A 21,149-nucleotide genomic window follows, 5' to 3' on the forward strand; every position below is an offset into this window, starting at 1 on the left:
TAATTTCGGTTTACAATCTGCACTAATCAAAATAATTTTTCCATCGTTTTCAGACATGTTTATGGTTGTGATAACACTTAAAATCGCCACTTAAACAATTGTTACTAAATGTAATCAAGAGCTTTTCTGTAAAACGTGTACCGTTTGTCTTACTGTGAAGGGGTATTTCATACCGTAATGGTGACACTGAATAGAAACAGGAAATGTAGGTCCAGTCACTTAATTACAATAGCTTTCTGATTGAACCCTGCTTTTTTGTTGTTTTGTTTTTCATTTAGGAATGGCGCCTTGTCTTTGATCAGATCAATGCATAATAATGGCTCAAAAGTCTTGACATATTTGACAATTTATTGATTCTGAGGGGGAGGGGGAAGAAGAAGAAGAAATAAAATAGGCCGAAATGTGGAAATACGTGTCTGAAGAACATATATATAGGCCGATGAACTTCCTGAAATAAAGTATTTCCAAAAGTGATATCACCACCGAGGTGATAAAAGTGGTATCGCCGCTGTGAAACTGGTATTGCCACTGTTATCATGTTTCTCCCACTGATATTTTCAGATATATCATTATGAAATATATAGTAATATATGATAACCTTGGTTTACATTGAAAATTGACGACATAGGAACCAAATAAAGTCATAAGGACCAAATGGTTAAGATTGATTTTTTACATTTTACGTCATTGTGACCAAATGAAGTCATAGGGTCCAAATCGCTATGATTGATTTTGTCTCCAGCGGTTAATATAGTAAGTAATTCATACTTTGATCTCTGCAGCTATATCATAACAAGATATTTGTCGATTAACTCCCGTCATGTTTTTCTGTTAAATGTAGAATTTAAGTTTCAGCATTTCTGAATATTTAGCTGCCAAGCTATTCTGTTGCTTCGGATTTACACACTGAATTGCTTCTTCAAGTTCGTTCAGTGCCAATGTGTAATGGGCAATGTGCTAGACTCACTACCATACTAGAGCGGGATCGATTCCTGTTTGGTAATGAACAAGACAAGTTAGTTGAATTGCCTCGGCGCTAAATGACCATCATCAGGTGTCTTGCGGTAAAACACCAAACTAATCCAAATACTTATTCAGGTAAAATCATCGTGAAATGATATACGAATATTAATCAACAAGGAAAAATCATTAATATTTTAATTCATTTGTTTTTGTGAGTGTACATTTTCTTGTTCCATCCCTCTCCCGCACTTGACCCCCATCGGGGTACTTTATTTCGTTAATTGAGGAAAGGGGTACTATTGCCTTTTACTAATAGAACAGTTACCAAATTCGCCACCAGATTATGACTGGAAACATTGTTAAAATCGATCACAGGGTCCCAAAGGTCACAGTCTCTTGTTCAACGCGTCTAATGATTAAACCCAAAGTGTATGCGTCTTATGCCTGTTTGAAATATGGACCATTATGTTGTCAGTTTCTAGTAATCTGCTCACGAGCGAATCGTTTGAAACAGAGACACGGTCTAAAAATCATACTACAGTTGCGTCTTCTGGTGAGAGAAAAGAGAGACATGTGAAGTTCCACTGGTAATTAGAAGGTCATAACTCAGCGATATTAATCACGACTAGGTTTGTCGTACAAACGACAACCATTTATTGGACAATAGTTACGGATAACAAAGGATAGTACAGATTTAGGGTGCAGAAAGACAGACACTTGAAATGCACACATCATTTCTGGAACAAAATATCCAAGTATTGCTGTCAAAAGCGGCCGCTAGTTTTTCTGTAAAGTTGTAACATAACATAACATTATTACTAACAACTGGAATGACAGTAGTATTATGCATACATGAATATAATCATGGTTATTTGTCTTCCGACCCTATGATCCTAAAACAAGCAAAATAAATGAGCGAAAACAAACAAGTTTATTAAAATTAAGCAACTAATTTTTCCCTCGAAGGAAAAAAAGAGAAACTTACAGTATTTTGCTTTAAATCCCAAATGTCCTAAACGTTTAATCACACGTCCAAAGGTACAGAATGTTCCGAATGAATTCCTATCTTGAATTTGCTGTTGTGACAATATTCTTAAATGTACCATTTATATATTTCAAAATATCCTTGAATTAATTCACAGAAATAATGTTTTAAACCAAGAGCCAATAAGTAGTTTGTAATTCCAATGAATAATAACCAAGAGTTAATAATCACTTTGTAATTCCAATGAATAACTTAAATTGTTAAATCCTCTCAAATTATAACTAAACACAGTAAACGATGGAGTCTACTTGACAGATGTTACAATAGAAATAAATAACTATGATGTAAAAAAAAAAAACCTATGTTCAGACTCTCACCAGACTTATGATGCAATGTAAATTTCCACCAGATTCGTAGACTTATGACGCAATGTAAATTTCCATCAAATTCGTAGACTTATGATGCAGTGTAAATTTCCGTCAAATTCGTAGACTTATGATGCAGTGTAAATTTCCATCAAATTCGTAAACAAGGTCGGGTCTGTTTACTTAAACTTTAGTAAACTTCGTGCAAAGATCATATAAACCATATTCTTTCCCAGGGGAAAACCAATGTCCTGAACTCAAGTCCAAATAAATATGTTTAGAAACAATGACTTCAGTCAGATAGGCCTAAACTCATGTTCTCAGTTATCGAGAAAGGTCAATCAATTAAACATACATACCATTCCGAAAGCAAACCGTGACGTCATAGAGATTAAATGGCTATACTGGATTTTGTTTCCAGCTGTTAATGTTTTAAGTAATCATGACTTAGACCCCTGCAAAGTACATCTTGGCGAAGAAAGGAGTTGTTAGTGTTCACTCGTCAGTCACAGTACAGCAGTTTTCAACCTTCAAATTGCTTAGGAGGAAGTGTGATGTGATTTGAAGTGATTTGGATTTTAACGTAGCTTAACAATTTTTCAGTCATATCGCTACGATGTCTGCAGTGTGGCAGTTTATGGTGATGTCTAGCACTGGGGCATCATGCCGCAGACATGTATCATGATGTCCCACCCAGTCACATTATCCTGACACCAGGCCGACCAGTCCTAACACTAACCTCTTAATGCTGAGCGCCAAGCGAGGTAGCTGTTAGTACCATTTTTGTAAGTCTTTGGTATGACTCGGCCGGTGATCGAACCCACGAACTCCCGCATTCGAGGCGGACGCTCTAACTACTAGGCCACCGGATCGGTATCTTAGGAGGAAGTTATGCATGCTGTGAAGTCATGCATGGTCTGAAGTCATCTGAAGTGAAGGCATGAATGATGTGAAGTCATGTGATGTGAAGTCATGCATGATGTGAAGTCATGTGAAGTGAGGTCATCGATGATATGACGTCATGCATTATGTGAAGTCATGTGATGTGAAGTCATGCATGATGTGAAGTCGTGCATGATATAACGTCATGCATGATCTGAAGTCATGTATTGTGAAGTCATGCATTATGTAAGTCATGTTATCTGAAGTCATATGATGTGAAGTCATGGATGATGTGAAGTCGTGCATGATGTGAGGTCGTGTGATGTGAAGTCATGCATGATGTGAACTCATGCATGATGTGAAGTCATGTGCTGTGAAATCATGTGATGTGAAGTCATGCATGATGTAAAGTCATATGATATGAAATCATGCATGATGTGAAGTCATGTGATGTGAAGTCATGTGATGTGAAGTAATGCATGATGTGAAGTCATGTATTGTGAAGTCATGTATTATGTAAAGTCATGTTATCTGAAGTCATGTGATGTGAAGTCATGGATGATGTGAAGTCGTGCATGATGTGAGGTCGTGTGATGTGAAGTAATGCATGATGTGAATTCATGTGATGTGAAGTCATGCATGATATGAAGTCATGTGATGTGAAATCATGTTATGTGAAGTCATGCATGATATGAAATCGAAAACTCGGCTTTCTGTTGGAGATGGATCATATTCCGAAATGTATTCTCTAAATGCTAGCATTAGCATGGTAAATATGAATTAATTGTGGCGGTACATTTACTTTCATCTTATTTCAATTTCTTTTCTCCCATTTTAGAAAATCCAATCCATGAGACATTTTAGATACGATCTCTTTGATGGGACACCAATGTAGTTCAATGGCAAAGGAAAATGTATAATTTACTACGGAGAATGGTGGCATCTGGATCCAAATCTAGCGAAGCGGGAAACGATTCGGAAAAATCCAAGCTAATTAAAACGTTTGGACGGAAAGGTCGTGGGAAAGGTCAATTCATTATGCCATGTGGAGTTGCCGTAACAAAATCGGGTATGTTCCAAATATAAGGTGTACAGAAAAAGCATGAACGAAGCATATTCAGTTTTGTTATTTATTTTGTATGTAATGCACATATAAACTGCTGCTTGCTGAAATTCAATAAAGGGGCACACTTTCAACTAGAGCTGATTGCACTGTTCAACTTCAGCCGAGGGACAACAAATGTATAGTTGCTGACATCGATGTTAGACTGTGAATCTATTATATTCCCTATGCAGACAGAAATGCCGACTTCAATCTTAGAACTGCATTTTAGTCCCTACAGTAAATATCCAAAAGTGAAAATTAGTATGCAATAGTCTAATTTAGTCTCTGTCTATCCGCACGGGGTCTACAGGAAAAAAAAAATATTTTGTGTTTCGATTCATTCATGGATCAGAGTGGTGATTCGTTATTCATTGATGGGCAAATTTGGCATTTCGTTGGTCACATCATGCAATACGTCTTATATGAAAAACAAAACCATTTTTATAAATGTTTTTCAACGTGAGTAGTTACTGAATCTCATTGTCCATTTTGACACTTCTCTATGAATCACATGTCCATTTTGACACTTCTCTATGAATCACATGTCCATTTTGACACTTCTCTATAAATCACATGTCCATTTTGACACTTCTCTATGAATCACATGTCCATTTTGACACTTCTCTATGAATCACATGTCCATTTTGACACTTCTCTATGAATCAATGGCCATCGTGATACATTTATGTGAATCTTAAGACCATTTTGACACATTTTTTTGTCTAAAACATCCATTTTGACACATTTCTTTGACTAAGACATCCATTTTGACACATTTCTTTGACTAAAACATCCATTTTGACACATTTTTTTCACTAAAACATACATTTTGACACATTTCTCTAAATCAAACGTCAATCATGAGACATTTCTATAAATCAAAAGTTCATCTTGACACATTCTGTGATTCAAACGTCCATCTTGACAAATTTCTATTAATCAAACGTCTATCATGGCACATTTCTATGATTCAAACATCCATCATTAGATATTTATATGATGCGTCCAACATTACACCTTTATTATTCGAACATACATCCTTACACATTTCTATTATTCAAGCTTCCATCATTACACCTTTATTATTCGAACATACATCCTTACACATTTGTAATATTCAAGCATCCAACATTACACCTTTATTATTCGAAAATCCATCCCTACACATTTCTATTATTCAAGCATCCAACATTACACCTTTATTATTCGAACATCCATCCTTACACATTTCTATTATTCAAGCATCCAACATTACACCTTTATTATTCAAACATCCATCCATACACATTTCTATTATTCAAGCATCCAACATTACACCTTTATTATTCGAACATCCATCCTTACACATTTCTATTATTCAAGCATCCAACATTACACCTTTATTATTCGAACATCCATCCTTACACATTTCTATTATTCAAGCGTCCAGCATTACATCTTTATTATTCGAACATCCATCCTTACACATTTGTAGTATTCAAGCATCCAACATTGCACGCTTTTATGATTCGAGTATCCAGCATCACACATTTCTATGACTTAAGCGTGTAACATTTTACATGTATGATTTAAATATCCATCGTGATACATGTAACATTTTACATGTATGATTTAAACATCCATCGTGATACATGTAACATTTTACATGTATGATTTAAACATCCATCGTGATACATACCAATGTCCTAGACCCAGATCCAAGTAAATTGGTTTACCTTTACTCATATTGATCCAAACATTTAACCCACACTTCTAGATAAAATACTAACTATGTATTATTTATTTACAAAATAAAAACAAAATATGTGTTTCTAGTCCGATACACATTGAACTTGATTTTGGACAAGGTCCAGTCCAAAGTACAATTTTAATATATAGTCATAGAGAAGAAAAAAACGAACATGTACAATTTAAATATAAATAATACCATCCTTACGAATGTCTTTGATTCAGGCGTCCAACATTATATATTAATGATTCAAGCGTCCATCATTAACGCTTCATAATGAAACATATGTCAAAGAATATAAAGATATTTTACTGAAGAAATTATTCATTAGCTCTTTGACGGAATATGATTATTCCACGATTTGAATAGGAAACGTAATCATGTGTAAACGCGTTATACTTGTTACTGTTATGAGTTTTTTTCCTCCAAAATGCATCTATTTTAACTATAATATATCTCCATACTAGTTATGTTACTTAAGATTTCTGTACATTTCGTTAATGAAATCCGGTTCATTAAGTATTCATTCAGATGCACGAAGACCATTATACGTGTGGTAGGCCCTAATTTGGACACTAGATTACCATACATATGACAGGCCCTAATTTGGACACGAAGACCGTTATACGTATGGTTGGCCCTAATTTGGACACTAGATTACCATACATATGACAGGCTCTAATTTGGACACTAGATTACCATACATATGGCAGGCCCTAATTTGGACACGAAGACATTATACGTATGGTAGGCCCTAATTTGGACACGAAGACCATTATACGTATGGTTGGCCCTAATTTGGACACTAGATTACCATTCATATGGTAGGCCATCATCTGGACACGAAGACCATTATACTTATGGTAGGCCCTATTTTGGACACGAAGACCATTATACGTATGGTAGGCCCTAATTTGGACACGAAGACCATTATACTTATGGTAGGCCCTATTTTGGACACGAAGACCATTATACGTATGGTAGGCCCTAATTTGGACACTAGATTACCATTCATATGGCAGGCCCTAATTTGGACACGAAGACCATTATACGTATGAGTAGTGAATGGGGGCGCTTTACGGACAATGGGAATTAGCATTAAAAACACCCCTGGGTCACTTTACGGACAAGGGAAATTTAACATGGAGAAAAATCGTGGGTCACTTTACGGACAAGGGAATTTAACATGGCAATAAATCGTGGGTCACTTTACGGACAAGGGGAATTGAACATGGCAATAAATCGTGGGTCACTTTACGGACAAGGGGAATTTAACATGGGATTTTTTTTTTAAAAAATTTTAAAAAAATTAAAAAAAGGGGTAGGCAATTCAAAGACTATCTCTTTTCGAGAAATATGGCTGGCCCTGAAAAGGGCCTTTGGGTTTTATGTTAATGTATTCATTAACATAAATGGCACCGCATTGGTCTTCTTCTTGTCCTTAGGCTGCGTCTTACTGTTGGTCCGTACATCAGCACTCTTTTCAGGCATCCTTGTCTTTCGACGTAGATCCTACGTATCCACAGGCTGGTGTTTGTCCTGTGGACAACGGTCCACTTCGATCGGACATACATGAGCAAGTCTGTCCGAAACATCATGGAAGACACAAGGGTGGATGACTCAACTGTAGTCCACATCTTGAAGCGACGAGAACAGGTGAATCAATGCATTGAACGGCGCTTATTTATAGGCGGAGGAAGGATTGAAACGGATTGAGTTCATTTACCAATCCGAACACGCGTTACAGAATTCAGTCAGCTCGCATCCAATCCGAAGAGAGCAGTCTGTGACGTCACGTAGTCACTATAGATTCGCTAGCGCTTGTGTGCAGTCAGTCTATGCGACAGTGATTCAACATGACGGAAACTCAGAAAACGATCCATTGGGGTGCACCAGCAGGGGAGACTGCCCAAGGGAACTCGGACTTACTTTCAGAAGAGGTGAATTGGGATTTTGTGGATTTTCTCTCCTCGCAAGAATTTGTTCCGGAACCTTCGTTACCTTCTTCATTACCGCAAGTGGAGAATTTTAGACAGAGACAGAAAGAAGAATTGGAGAAATTTATACAACGACAAAAGGAAGCGGAACAGGCTTTTCTCCTACAGCAACAGCAACAAGAAGAAGAAGAGGTAAGAAAAAAACAACAGCAACAACAGCAAGAAGAAGTAGCAGCAAAGAAACAAGAGGGTGAAAATCAAACGGTCACGGTACTGTTGGACATTTTAGCGGAGTTAAGAAGTCTGAAACAAATGTATCAGACTTCTTTATCACGACCGAAGAGAATACGACCTTCCCGAGCCAAACATGTCAACCCTGTGACTAAGCCTACCGTGCCACCCTTAGTGATTTCAACCCAATCATCATCATCATCATCAACATTACGCAGTCCAGAAGTAGGCCTTGGCCGTGGCAAAGGCTTAAGGCAGTTAAAATTGATTGCTTAAACTCACCCCTACACCATGAAGAAAAAAGGCCCTTTTCAGGGCCACCCACATTTCTCGAAAAGAAATACAATTTCAATTTGCCAATAACTCAAAAAAAAACTCACCCATGTTACCCTTTTAGTACGTGTCTGTGTATGAGTGCGTGAGTGTAGCTTCTTATTTTAAAATCACAACTCAAAGACACTTACCTTATATCATTCATTTATTCTTTTCTCCATTTTTTACAATCCAATTCACAATTTATAACACAACACTTTAATAAAGAAAAGTTCATTAATTTCTTCTTTTCTCCTTGTTTAGTCTCTCTGTTTTTTAAATTTCTTCACCTTCACACTCTTTTCCTCTTCTTCTTCCTCCTCGCTTTCTTCCCTTCTTCTTTTTTTTCTCCTGTTTCTTTTTCTTCACCTGTCTTCTTTCTTCCTCAGAAGAATCCCTCTCTTCCTCTGAAGAATCCCTCTCTTCTTCTGAAGAATTCCTCTTTTCTTCTGACTCCTCTTGTTTCTTTTTTGGGCAATCTGGAGACCAATGTCCTTTTTCTTTACAATAATAACAGGTATCTTGACTTTTGTCTTTTTTATCCCCTGTTTTTTTTCTTTTTTGACGGTCTGGACACTCTGAAGACCAATGTCCTTTCTTCTGACAGATATAGCAAGTATCTTGACTTTTATCTCTAAAGGAAGGAGAGTAGTCCGTAGGCTGGTCTGAAGAGAATTTTCTAATGACCCCTCGCAAAGCTCTGACGAAACGTTCCATCTGGTCAGTCTCTTCCATCGTTGTGCTCGGCTTGAGAGTGAAATGAATAGTGAAAGGACAAGACACACACCCTTTTATATACGCTGGTCTGCTATGACTATAAAGTAGTTTATGGTGTTTGAACTTGAGTCATTTGACTTTTTGCTTTCAAGATGAAACGATCCCATTCATTCGAGAAGAAAAAAGAAGAAGAAAGTAAGAGGCAGAAACGTGATCTCTCGCCTCGTACCAGGGCTGAAATCTTGGCACAAATTCATGCCAGTGATTTTGAAGAGGACATGAGTGAACCAGAATCCGAACCCTCTAAACCAAGTTCATCACCCTTTGTCAACCCTGAAAAGTACTATTCCATTCGAGAGACGGAAAAGCGCTCCTCTAGAAAATTTAGAACCACGGCTTACAAATACACGGTGAAGTTTAAAGATTTCAAGGCTGAAGTGCCGTTAGAGAAAGCAGAAGTGTTCATCACCGAGGTGTGGGATTCTTTGCTCACTGCACTCAAGCGACAATGTCGACCCAAAGAAGACGATCGCTTGAGACTTTCCATACAACACGACGGTTTGAAATCCCCTGTTTGGATCGAGTTTAGCACCCCTGCAGAATTGACTGCTTCCAAAGTCATGGACAAGATTCAACACGTACAACAATCTAATGATCAGTTTGACATCACCGATGGTAAAGCCACACTGGACATGACCCACGTCTCTCCTCCTCAAGGGACAGGACGCAAAAAGATGTTATTGGTGGACGACCTTCGCAACACCAAAAAGAGTCTCGTCCGAATTAACAACCCTCATGACCAGATGTGTTTAGCCCGTGCCATCGTGGTGGGACGAACCTATGCCAACAAGAACGACACGGTAGAATGGAAAAGAACCTGGGACACTATTCAACGTTCCGACCGAGCCAAACAACGAAACGAAGCAGAACTCCTGTTACAACAAGCCGGACTGTCCAAAGACACACCCTGTGGCATTCCTGAGATGCAAAAATTGCAAGATGCCCTAGCTCCACGATACACCTTGAAAGTGCACCCTCAAGAAGTGCGCGGACCTCTGTTGTTTCGAGGCCAAAATTTTAAGGACGGAAAATACATTCACCTTTATCATCACGATGACCATTTCGATACCATTACCAGTATCACTGGATTCCTGAGATACTGTTATTATTGTGAGAAATGTGACCATGGTTATAACAATCGAGAGCAACACAAGCATTGTGGATCGAAATGCTCAGGATGTTTGGCCTCTTCACCCTGTCTGAGCGAAGGGCAAAAACCAGTGCCTTGTTCCACTTGTCTGCGTACGTTTGTCAGCCCTACCTGTTACCAACAACATCTGAAAACGCAAGGTTCACAGAAGAAATGCGCTTGTCAACTCCTGAGATTGTGCCCTACGTGTGGACAAGGCATACGTACCAATAGTACCAAGGCACACGTATGTTCAGGAAAAAAGAAATGTCACATTTGTCATCACATCGTGGACTTGAAACACCAATGTTACGTGCAAAAATACCAACCCCCACCAGAGAAAGAGGACGGTCACAAGAAGAAAGGCAATTTCATCTTTTTCGATTTCGAATGCATGCAAGAAACCGGCATTCACATTCCTAATTTCTGCGTGGCTGATCGAGCGTGCGAGAAGTGCATTCAAGAACCTATCTTCAGTCATTGCCCTCACTGCAGCAAGATACCCGGAGGGCGTGAAAAAATCTTTCGGGGACCAAACACGTTAGCCGATTTTGCCCAATGGGTCTTAGACCCCGTCGACAAGACATGGAGCCAAGAGGACATCGAACGTTACCGAGATTGTCATCGCCATGCCACAGTGATGGCTCACAATTTCTCCGGATACGATGGACAGTTTCTTCTCAGATATTATACGGAACAAGGCACCGAGCGTCCTAAAGTGACTTTGAACGGAGCCAAAATCATTTTCATGCAAGTGGGACAAGTACAGTTTAAAGATTCGATGAGCTATTTGGCCATGCCTTTGAGTCGAATGCCTAAAACGTTTGGAATGACAGAAATGGCTAAAGGGTACTTTCCACACTTTTTCAATACGGAAGCCAATCAACACGCCGTTCTACCCCATTTACCCGAGGCTCACTATTACGACCCCGACAACATGCGTACCGAACAACGAGAAGCTTTCTACGCTTGGTACCAGATTCACGCCTCGGACCCCTTCGACTTTCAGGAAGAAATGCTAAAGTATTGTCGTTCCGACGTGGACATTTTACGGCGTTGCTGTGGAAAATTTCGAGAACTGTTCATGGAACACGGAGGGGTCGATCCTTTGAAAGAAGCTTGCACCATTGCCAAAGCGTGTTCCTTAGTGTATCGACAACGATTCATGCCTGAAAAGACCGTGGCTATCATCAGTCCTCAAACGACCCACTTTGTCAAACGTCAATACTCGGTCAAAGCCCTACGTTGGTTACATTACTTGTGCGACAAGGAAGACAAGTGGATTCAGCATGCCCGCAACGGAGGGGGCGAAAAGACCATCGGAACGTATTCGGTCGATGGCTGGGACTTAGAAAACCCTAAGATCGTGTACGAGTTTAACGGTTGCTTATTTCACGGATGTCCCGTCTGTTACCCTGACCGTGGCACTAAAAATCAGTTTTTGCAACGAACCATGGAAGACTTGTACCAGGACACTTGTCAGCGACGCCTAAAGTTGGAACAGGAAGGATACCAAGTGGTGGAAATGTGGGAACACGAATACGATCACCGCTTGAAAACCGATCCCGAGTTTAAACGCCTCGTGGAAAGTTACCAGTTCATGGACCCGCTGAACCCGAGGGATAGTTCGTACGGAGGAAGGACCAATGCCACCTGTTTGCTGTACCAAGCCGACGAAGAGAAAGGAGAAGAAATCAAATACTTGGACGTGTGTTCGCTGTATCCCTACGTGTGCAAATATTGTCGCTTTCCTGTAGGGCACCCGCAATTGTTCACGGAACACATCGACCTGAAAAACATTCGACAATACGAAGGCTTGATCAAGTGTAAAGTTTTGCCTCCCACGAACCTATACCATCCCGTCTTACCTCACCATTGTCAAGGCAAATTGATGTTTCCCTTGTGCCGTACTTGTGCCGAAACGTGCAACCAAGACCAACCTTGTCAGCACAGCCAGGAAGAACGTGCCTTGACGGGAACCTGGGTCAGCGTAGAATTGTTCAAAGCTATGGACATGGGATACCAACTGTTAGAAGTGTACGAAATTTGCCACTTTCCCAAGACACAACAATACCGCAAGGGTGACCCTACTCAGAAAGGCATTTTCGCCGACTACGTGGATGCCTTTTTGAAACTGAAGCAAGAAGCCAGCGGCTATCCTTCCTGGTGTCACACTCCCGAAGACCAAATACAATTCAAAGAGAAATACTACGAACAAGAAGGCATCTCTTTAGACCACATCGAGAAAAACGAAGGCAGGAGATCGTTTGCCAAAGTGATGTTAAATTGCTTGTGGGGTAAAATGGCACAACGACCGTGTTTACCCAAGACGGAATATTTGACAGAACCTTCCCGCTACTTCCAGATGATTCACGACAAAACCAAATACATGAAACACGTGGACGTCGTTCGAGAGAATTTGATCTTGGTCAATTACGAAGAAGATCTGGACTTTGTACAAGACGACCCTTTTGGAAATGTCATCATTGCGGCTTACGTGACAGCCCATGCTCGCTTAAAATTGTACGAAGCTTTAGAACTGTTAGAAGAACGCGTCCTGTACTTTGACACGGACAGTTGCATTTACATCCATCACCCGATTCAACATCACCCTAACATCGAAGGAGACCGTTTAGGAGCCTGGACAGACGAGCATCCCGACGACAAGATTCTAAGTTTCGTCAGTGGCGGTCCCAAAAATTACGGCTACGAATACCGTGACAAACAAGGAGAAGTGCACACGACGTGCAAAGTGAAAGGACTGACTCTGAATTATCGTACCAGTCGAGTGGTCAACTTTGGGGTATTGAAAGAAGCCTTGCAATCGGGAGAGGATGGAAACTTTAAAGTGACCACTTACCAACCGAACAAGATTGTACGTTTACCCACTCACCACATCGTCAGTCGACCTTTGGAAAAAGTTTATCAAATCGTGTACCAGAAGCGAGTTCGACTTCCCAATCATTTCACCTTACCGTATGGACACGTTGGTATAAAACATTGGTTGTAAGAGGATAGCCACCCACCAGAAAGATGACTTCGCCACAGCAAGAATCGAGTGAGAAACCCGATGAGAACTCCAAGTTCAAACCCTACCATTTTCCAGTCTTCTTACCTGACTATTGTGATTGTGCCCGTCGATTGGACACGTTTCAGAAATGGCCTACGGATAGGGAAGGATTACCTTCTTCGCATGTTTTAGCTAGAACAGGATTTGTCTACTTGGGACCTGAGTCAGGATTGGGATACGAGGTACAGTGTTTCGCTTGCGGACTGAAGTTACGAATGGATCTATGTATCTATAAAGATTCAGCTATTCTGGAACATACTCGATGGTCTCCACACTGCCCTTACCTTTCTATGGCCTTTCCACCCATCACACTACGGTACAATGTTGACGGTACCTTAGAGACGGTACCTTCCGAAACAAGACATAAAAAACGTAAAAAAGGAAAGATGTACAAGCTGGAGACTGCATTGCGACTAGTATAAAAAGGGGCTATGGTCAAGATCGATAGTTCATTGTGACTACCAAGACCGAGCGAACAAGATGAATACTTTGAAAGAGACATCGTTCCAGTTTGGGGATTGTAAAAAAGCTGTATCTTTCTCTAGTGTGACTAATACTGGATGGATAAGACCCAGACATTGCGACGGAAAATGTCCGGAAGGAAACTGCGATTGTCCATGTGGTTACCATTGTAATTGCGTAACGGAGTTTGCAGACGAGTGCGATTGTGAGCCTTGCGATGGGACCGATGCTGTACCTTGTGACCTGAGCGATGCCGTAAAGCATCATGGGAACTTTAGTACCCCTACCCCTGTCATGGAAAGTGATGCTGTGCGTGTCAAACCTGTGGGATGCGAAAGCGATGCTGCTCGTCCTCTTGGACATTTTACTGGGTTTCGTTTTAAAGGGGAATGTCGACCTTCACGTTTACCTCCCTACGGATGTCATCCAGCCCTGAGCAAACTCCTGCCCATTTCACTCAACCCTCATCGAAACGAACCTGTGAAAAACGAATATTCGTTTCCTGTGCGTTTGTCGGAATACTGCGACTTTGAAAATCGTCTTCAATCGTTCAAAGGAAAATGGCCAAAGTATCTGGGAGGACCGACCCCCGAAGAATTAGCCAGAGCCGGATTTTTCTACTTGGGCGAAGGAGATAAAGTCAAGTGCTTCAGTTGCGGTGTGTCACTTCACCACTGGGAACCGCAAGATTCGGCCTACGTAGAACATGCTCGATGGTCACCGAATTGTCATTACTTACCTTTAGTGGGACCGAGACATTGAAGTAACTTTTTACCATAATCATCTGTTCATGGATACTTTACAAGAGAACATTCGTGCTTTGCCTGTGGAGTTGAGAGAACGCATTTATCGAGAACTGGTCAAAATACAAGTGAAACGTAAAGAACAATTGCATCCGATACGTCACCGGTGTTTGAACCACTGGTACCTGAAGGCTATACAAGGACTGATTCAATTGAAAGTGTTCCATTGGACAGACATTGATCAACGACCTCCTGGTTATAAAAAGGAATGGTTTGGTATTGACGATTCTATCTACTACATTGTAAATGTACTGCATCGAATTCCAGAGGAAGAGTTAACGAATTACCAACATCTTTCACACAATGTCAACTTGGTGAAAGAGGAAACTTCTGAACGAATTGTAATGTGTAGATTAGTGACTCAACGATTTAAATTCGACACTGAAGTGAAACCATGTTTGTGCAAAGAGTACATTTCTTGTGTCAGACCAAAGAGGATTTAGTATGACCTATTCATGGATACTTTACAAGAGAACATTCGTGCTTTGCCTGTGGAGTTGAGAGAACGCATTTACCGAGAGCTGGTGAAAATACAAGTGAAACGTAAAGAACAATTGCATCCGATACGTCACCAGATCTTTAACCACTGGTACTTGAATGGTATAAGAGAACTGATTCGTCAGAAATTCTTTCAATGGTCAGACATTGTTCAAAACTTTGAGGTCGCTAATGATCGACATGTTCATGATTATGGTTACTTCGAGATTCACCTACAGCAATACATTGAGGAAGACAAGTTAAAGGATTACCAACATATTTTACGTGGAATCTACTTAGAGGAAGAGGAAACACCTAAACGAACTCTGACGTTTCGGTTACAGTATGCAAGATTTAGATTCCCTACTGGAGAACGAAGATCTCTGGCTAGAAAGTACGTCTATTGCATCCGAAAAAAAGAGAATATAAAAACAGGTTGCCATGCCACGGTTTATGTCACATGTCATCCAACAGATTCCGTGGAAGGAACTCAATGACCATATTCAAACCGTGGATCATTACCATCAATTATTACAAGAACTGTATCCATTCAATTTTGGACGACAAGTGGTGTGTGTCTTAGTGACTTGTTTTCTGGGATTTCGTTTACCAGCCGATTCTTTGTGGACTCTTTACGATCAGTACTTACCACCTCCATGGCCTTAAATGGTCACGAAAAACTCCTTTGTTCAAAGCCTTGCGTTTTCATCTGGATACTTCTCGACCTCAACAGGAAAAAAAGATTCGTCAACTTTTAGCGACCCAAGACGTGTATGACGATGTGTGTGTAGCTTGTGACTTACACCCTCATTGGACAGATGTTCGTGATTGGAAAAAGGGGGGTTTTGAGGCTTGGACCCAAGAAGTGGCCCAGTATGCACAAGAGTTGTTCAAGGAAAAAAGTTACTTTTCAACCTGTGTTAGTGACGGTGCCAGAAGAACCCGTCACCGAGAACAACCACTCGCTTCAGGACAGGACTGTCATGGACATTCCTGAAAGGTCATTCCGGGAGGACACTTGTGTGACAATACCTCATGTAGAGACTGTAAGAACATTACACACTGTCCCTAGGACATCTTGGTTACGCAAAACATGTTGTACAGACACTTGTTTATATTCCACTTTGATCGCTTTGCTGTGTTTTATATTCCTGTACATCACTATTTGGGTTGTATGTATTTTTGTCTTTCGTGTTCATATTTGAAAAAAACATTCAATAAACGTGTTCTGAAAAAGTATATAAACTCTTGTCTTGTTTGTTTTTCGTGTCACAAGTGACATTTCTCATACCATGGCTACCTCTGCTGTCTCTGCTCCCTCTTCCTCCACTGTCAAAGTCATCGACGAACACTTAGATCGTGCCAGTTGGGAGGCTTTGTATCTTCGCCATCCCTTTAACATGCTCATTGCTGGACCTAGCGGTTCAGGCAAAACCGAATTCGTCAAACGTTTGATCGAACATAAACATCATTTGATCGATCGGCCCCCTCAACGAATCGTGTGGTGTTACAAAGAGTGGCAATCGGCATACAGCCTCTTGCGAGAAAGTCAAGGCGATTCCATCGTGTTTGTGGAAGGCATTCCTAAAGAAGACGATGGCATCGTCTCTGACTCCCGTCTAACCCATTTGGTCATTTTCGACGACATGTTAGGAGAAGACGAAGAAGAAATTAAACTGTGGTTCACGCGCAAAGGGCATCACCGTAATGCCAGTGTCGTTTACATCACCCAAAATTTGTTTCAACAAAGTAAAGCCCATCGCACCATCAGTCTCAATGCGCATTACGTGGTCTTGTTTAAAAGCCCTCGAGATAGATCGCAAGTGCAAGTCTTAGCCAAACAGTTAGGAACGCCTTGGCTGACTCAGGCGTACGACGATGCCACTCAAACGCCACACGCCTATTTACTCGTCGATTTGAAACCTACGACCCCCGAGGATTTGCGATTTCGTACCCACTTGTTTCACCACTGGTGCCAAGACGGAGGGCCTGTCCTGTACACGTCTCCGTCCTCGACTTCATTTCACTCCCCATGAAAAAAAATCTATAAAAACCTCAGACCCTTTTTCGTCTGTCTCACACAGTGTGAACATGACGTCCCTTCAGTCGCATCTTCCCGTCAAATTGATTCGTGCCTTGTATGGCATCAGTCGAGAAAAAGATCCACAAACACGAGCCCGTGTCTTAGAAGCTAGTCTCAAAGAAGTCTTACGATGGTTCACGGTGACGGCACGTCAAATACTCCAAGGAATCATTCAGATTCCTCATCAAACCCAACGCTTTTTCGATCGAAACAAAGTCGCTTTGGTCCAACTGGCCGATCCCCGCATTGACACTCAAACCAAAAAACAAATCATTTTGAAACCTGGAGGGAGCGGTACTCTAGGAGGGGTCATCATTCGCTCACTCTTAAGATGGGATCCTAATGCCCCCAAAGTTATCCCCAAGACAAAAGTCCAACGAAGCCCCAAGAAGAAAAAGAAAAAGACCAAGTCCCCAAGAAGAACTTCTCCATTGGCGGGACCCTCCTCTTACCAGACACCACCACCATCACCCCGGAAAAAGAAAAGAAGCCCCAAGAAAAAGAAACAGAGAAAAAGTCCTCAAAAAAAGAAAAGTCCACAGAAGAAAACTAGTCGCAAGAGAGGCACTTCGGCCAGGACGCAACCTTACACTCGCAAGCCACGACCTGCCACAACGTCTCCGGCAGCCTCACGTTTGTCCACTTCTCCGTTGATGTCACCAGGAACTGAAGAGTACTTGGAGACGTTGATTACACCAAGAACTTCTCCGTTGATGACCCCCAAAAGAACTTCCCCAGTGGCAGGACCTTCCAATTTAGCGGCAGTGGCTGCTGCTCACAAAGTACCTTCTCCCAAAATCAAAGTCCAAGAAAGATCGGGCATGTTACAAAGTTTACTGGATTTGTCCAAGCAAGAACTGGCTCGATTTAGTCCGTTACGTACCCCTGCACGACGTGTCATGCCTGTCCTCAAACTGATAAAACGTAAAGACAATCAGTGGCGACGCATTCCAGTATAAAAAAGACCTGTGACCGAGTAGGGTATCAGTGTTTTTAGGTGCTCCTAAAGACTCAAAGATGTCACCCTCCAGAAAACCCCAAGGAAAGAAAAGAAAAGGACTACCACCACGTTTAGCCAAACATGGGGACCTGTTATCTGTCCTGTCCAAAGCTTCTCCACCCCTACGAAAAAAACTCATTCAAACGGCCTCCAAAGAGGTCATCGATACCGTGTGCGAATGTTGTTTGAACGTTTTGAAAGGCACGATCCCTTTGTCCAAACACCAGAAACAATGCTTAGGCAAACGTCGTCACGTTCTTCGGAAAATGGTTCAAAAGAAAATTCCCATTCGTCAGAAAAAGAAGATGTTGGTCCAACGTGGAGGCATTTTACCTCTCTTGTTAGGCCCCATACTGAAAGGAGTCTTGGGAACCATGTTGGGAGGACTGATGGGAGCAAGATAAAAAGGCCTTCGGAAGTCCCAAGATCTCAGAATTCACCCCTGACAACCCCATGGAAGGACGAAAACTAGCTTTAGTGCCTTACAAACGATGGATGGAATACCATCGGTGGCAAGAACAACGCACCCCGCATTTACCTCCCAATCCCAATTTGAGCGAGATGTCCCAGTTACAACACGAATTGCAATCCTTGCTGGATCGCCAAGATTTGTCCGAAACAGAAAAATCGCAAAAGTACGGTCAACTCTTGCAACGACTGCAACTCTTTCACCAGAAAGCTTTAGACGAAACAGCTTTACCCACTCTAAAAGATTTTAAGACCTTGATGAAAAGTCCAGCACCATCACCAGTACCAGTACCAGTACCACCAGTACCCGTGACCAAGACAGAAAAAGGAAAAGAAGAAGAAGAAGGGTTTCAAACTCCACCAGAAAAAGTACGCAAGTTAACAACACCACCTACCTCCAGAATTGGATGGATTAAAAAGATGATGGCCACCCCTTCTTCCTCACAAGAGAAAAAGAAGGTGAAGACAGAAGTGAAGACAGAAGTGAAACAAGAACCGATATCCCCCGCTCAGACATCCTCCTCCTCCTCCTCTTCGACACCTATTGCCGGTCGCACACGCAAAGCCTTGCAATCCAAGAAAATACCCCAAGAGAAAAAGAGTAGCCTCTTCCAAGTGTGGGTGCCTTATTAACACACCAACACAAAAATGGAAAAAGTCTTAGCCAGCATTTACTACGATCCCTCGCATCCTGCAGGTTACGCAGGAGTTCAAAAATTGTATCGTGCTGCCAAAACTCGACTGAAAAGTCTCCGTTTACCTCAAGTGCAACGATGGTTACAAGAACAAGCTACCTACACTTTACACAAACCCATTCGACGCAAGTTTGCCAGAAGTCGCACCCGAGTGGAAGGCATCGATCATCAATGGCAAGCCGATTTAGCCGATGTCTCTCATTTGGCCAGCTACAATCGTGGTTACAAATATTTGTTTTGTGTCATCGACGTCTTTTCCAAATTTGCCTGGGTCGTGCCTTTGACTTCCAAATCGAGCAGCGAGTTAGTGCGAGCCCTGCAACGGGTGTTGAAACAAAGCGGTCGTCGCCCTCTTCGATGGCAAACGGACAAAGGCACCGAATTTCTGAACCAAGCTTTCCAAAAAGAATTAAAGAAACGTGACATTCATTTTTTTACCACCGAGAATCCTGAAACCAAAGCCAGCATCGTGGAACGTTTTCAACGCACTTTGAAAGAACGCATGTGGAAATATTTTGCGCATCACCACACTCTGAAGTACATCGACATCTTACCGCACCTGGTGCAAGCGTACAACCAATCTTACCATCGAAGCATCGGACGTGCCCCGCAAGACGTGACTCCCGACAACGAAGTGCTGGTGTTCGAGCGCCTGTTTGGTACGTCCCCGACGAGGGCTGTCCCCAAGAAAAGTGGAGAGTTGACCGTAGGAGATTGGGTGCGCATTGGCAAAACCAAACGCACTTTCGACAAAGGTTACTTACCTAACTGGACGACCGAACTGTTTCGCGTCACTGGACGAGTACATGGTCGTCATCCTGCCGTCTATAAATTGGAAGACATGAACGGAGAAGTACTCAAAGGAACGTTTTATTTGCCCGAGTTACAACGTGTCACCAAAAAAGAAGACGACGTGTACGACATCGAAAGCATTCTCGAACGCAGAACCCGTAAAGTGGGCAAACGACGTGTCAAAGAAGTCAAAGTACGTTGGAAAGGATATCCACCCAGTTTTGATTCTTGGATCGACGCTTCGCAAGTCATCGACTATAAAAAGAAGAAGTGACCATCATGCCCTTTCACACAGCAGCAGACGCAGCTACGTCGACCAGTCCTTCTTCCCCTAGTTCTTCTGTGCAAGATTTACAAAAACAACCCTTGTGGGTGTGGTGTGGAGAACGTGTGCCTAAAACGCAAATCGTCTTTTTCTGCCAAATCTTCGTGGTGTATTGTGTCATCGGGGCAGCCATCGCCAATTTGAGTTTGCAACAAGGAGACAAACAATTGTGGACCATTTTATTGAGCAGTTGCATCGGTTACCTGCTTCCCAATCCCTCCCTGAAATTCTCCTCGAACGGGAACGTTGTGTCCAGTGCCAGTGTCAGTGCCAGTCACCACTCCAACCACAACCAAAACCCCATTTTGGGCGGAGACACGCCTCTGACATCCACTAATATTCCCTCGGACAGCCACAGAACTCTGGAATTATGAGTCACCAAAACCAATTTTACTTAACCTTACCCAGTGACAGTTCCATGGAGGTGTTTCCCAATAACACGTTGTGCTGTTACACGGCCAAATTACCTCAAGCCATCCCCTTAGATCACGAAGCCCATTGGGAAGTGGCTTTAGTAGAAATGATTCACCCGACCCAAGTCCACAATGTCGTTGCCAAT

The 21,149-nt window shown here is 41.8% G+C and overlaps 1 protein-coding gene across 1 annotated transcript in view; it reads left to right on the forward strand.

Moving 5' to 3' along the window:
* Nucleotides 1-21,149, forward strand: part of LOC149791154 (uncharacterized) — a 179,682-nt gene that overhangs the window by 150,797 nt on the left and 7,736 nt on the right. The window contains exon 2 of the mRNA XM_089969602.1: nt 4,034-4,264. Coding sequence (XP_089825728.1) covers nt 4,108-4,264 — 157 coding nt within the window. The 5' untranslated portion in view covers nt 4,034-4,107. The remainder of the gene's footprint in view (nt 1-4,033; nt 4,265-21,149) is intronic.

Source organism: Sinohyriopsis cumingii, chromosome 9 (assembly GCF_028554795.1).
Source record: "Sinohyriopsis cumingii isolate HCF-2022 chromosome 9, ASM2855479v2, whole genome shotgun sequence".
Classification (NCBI taxonomy): Eukaryota; Metazoa; Mollusca; class Bivalvia; order Unionida; family Unionidae; genus Sinohyriopsis; species Sinohyriopsis cumingii.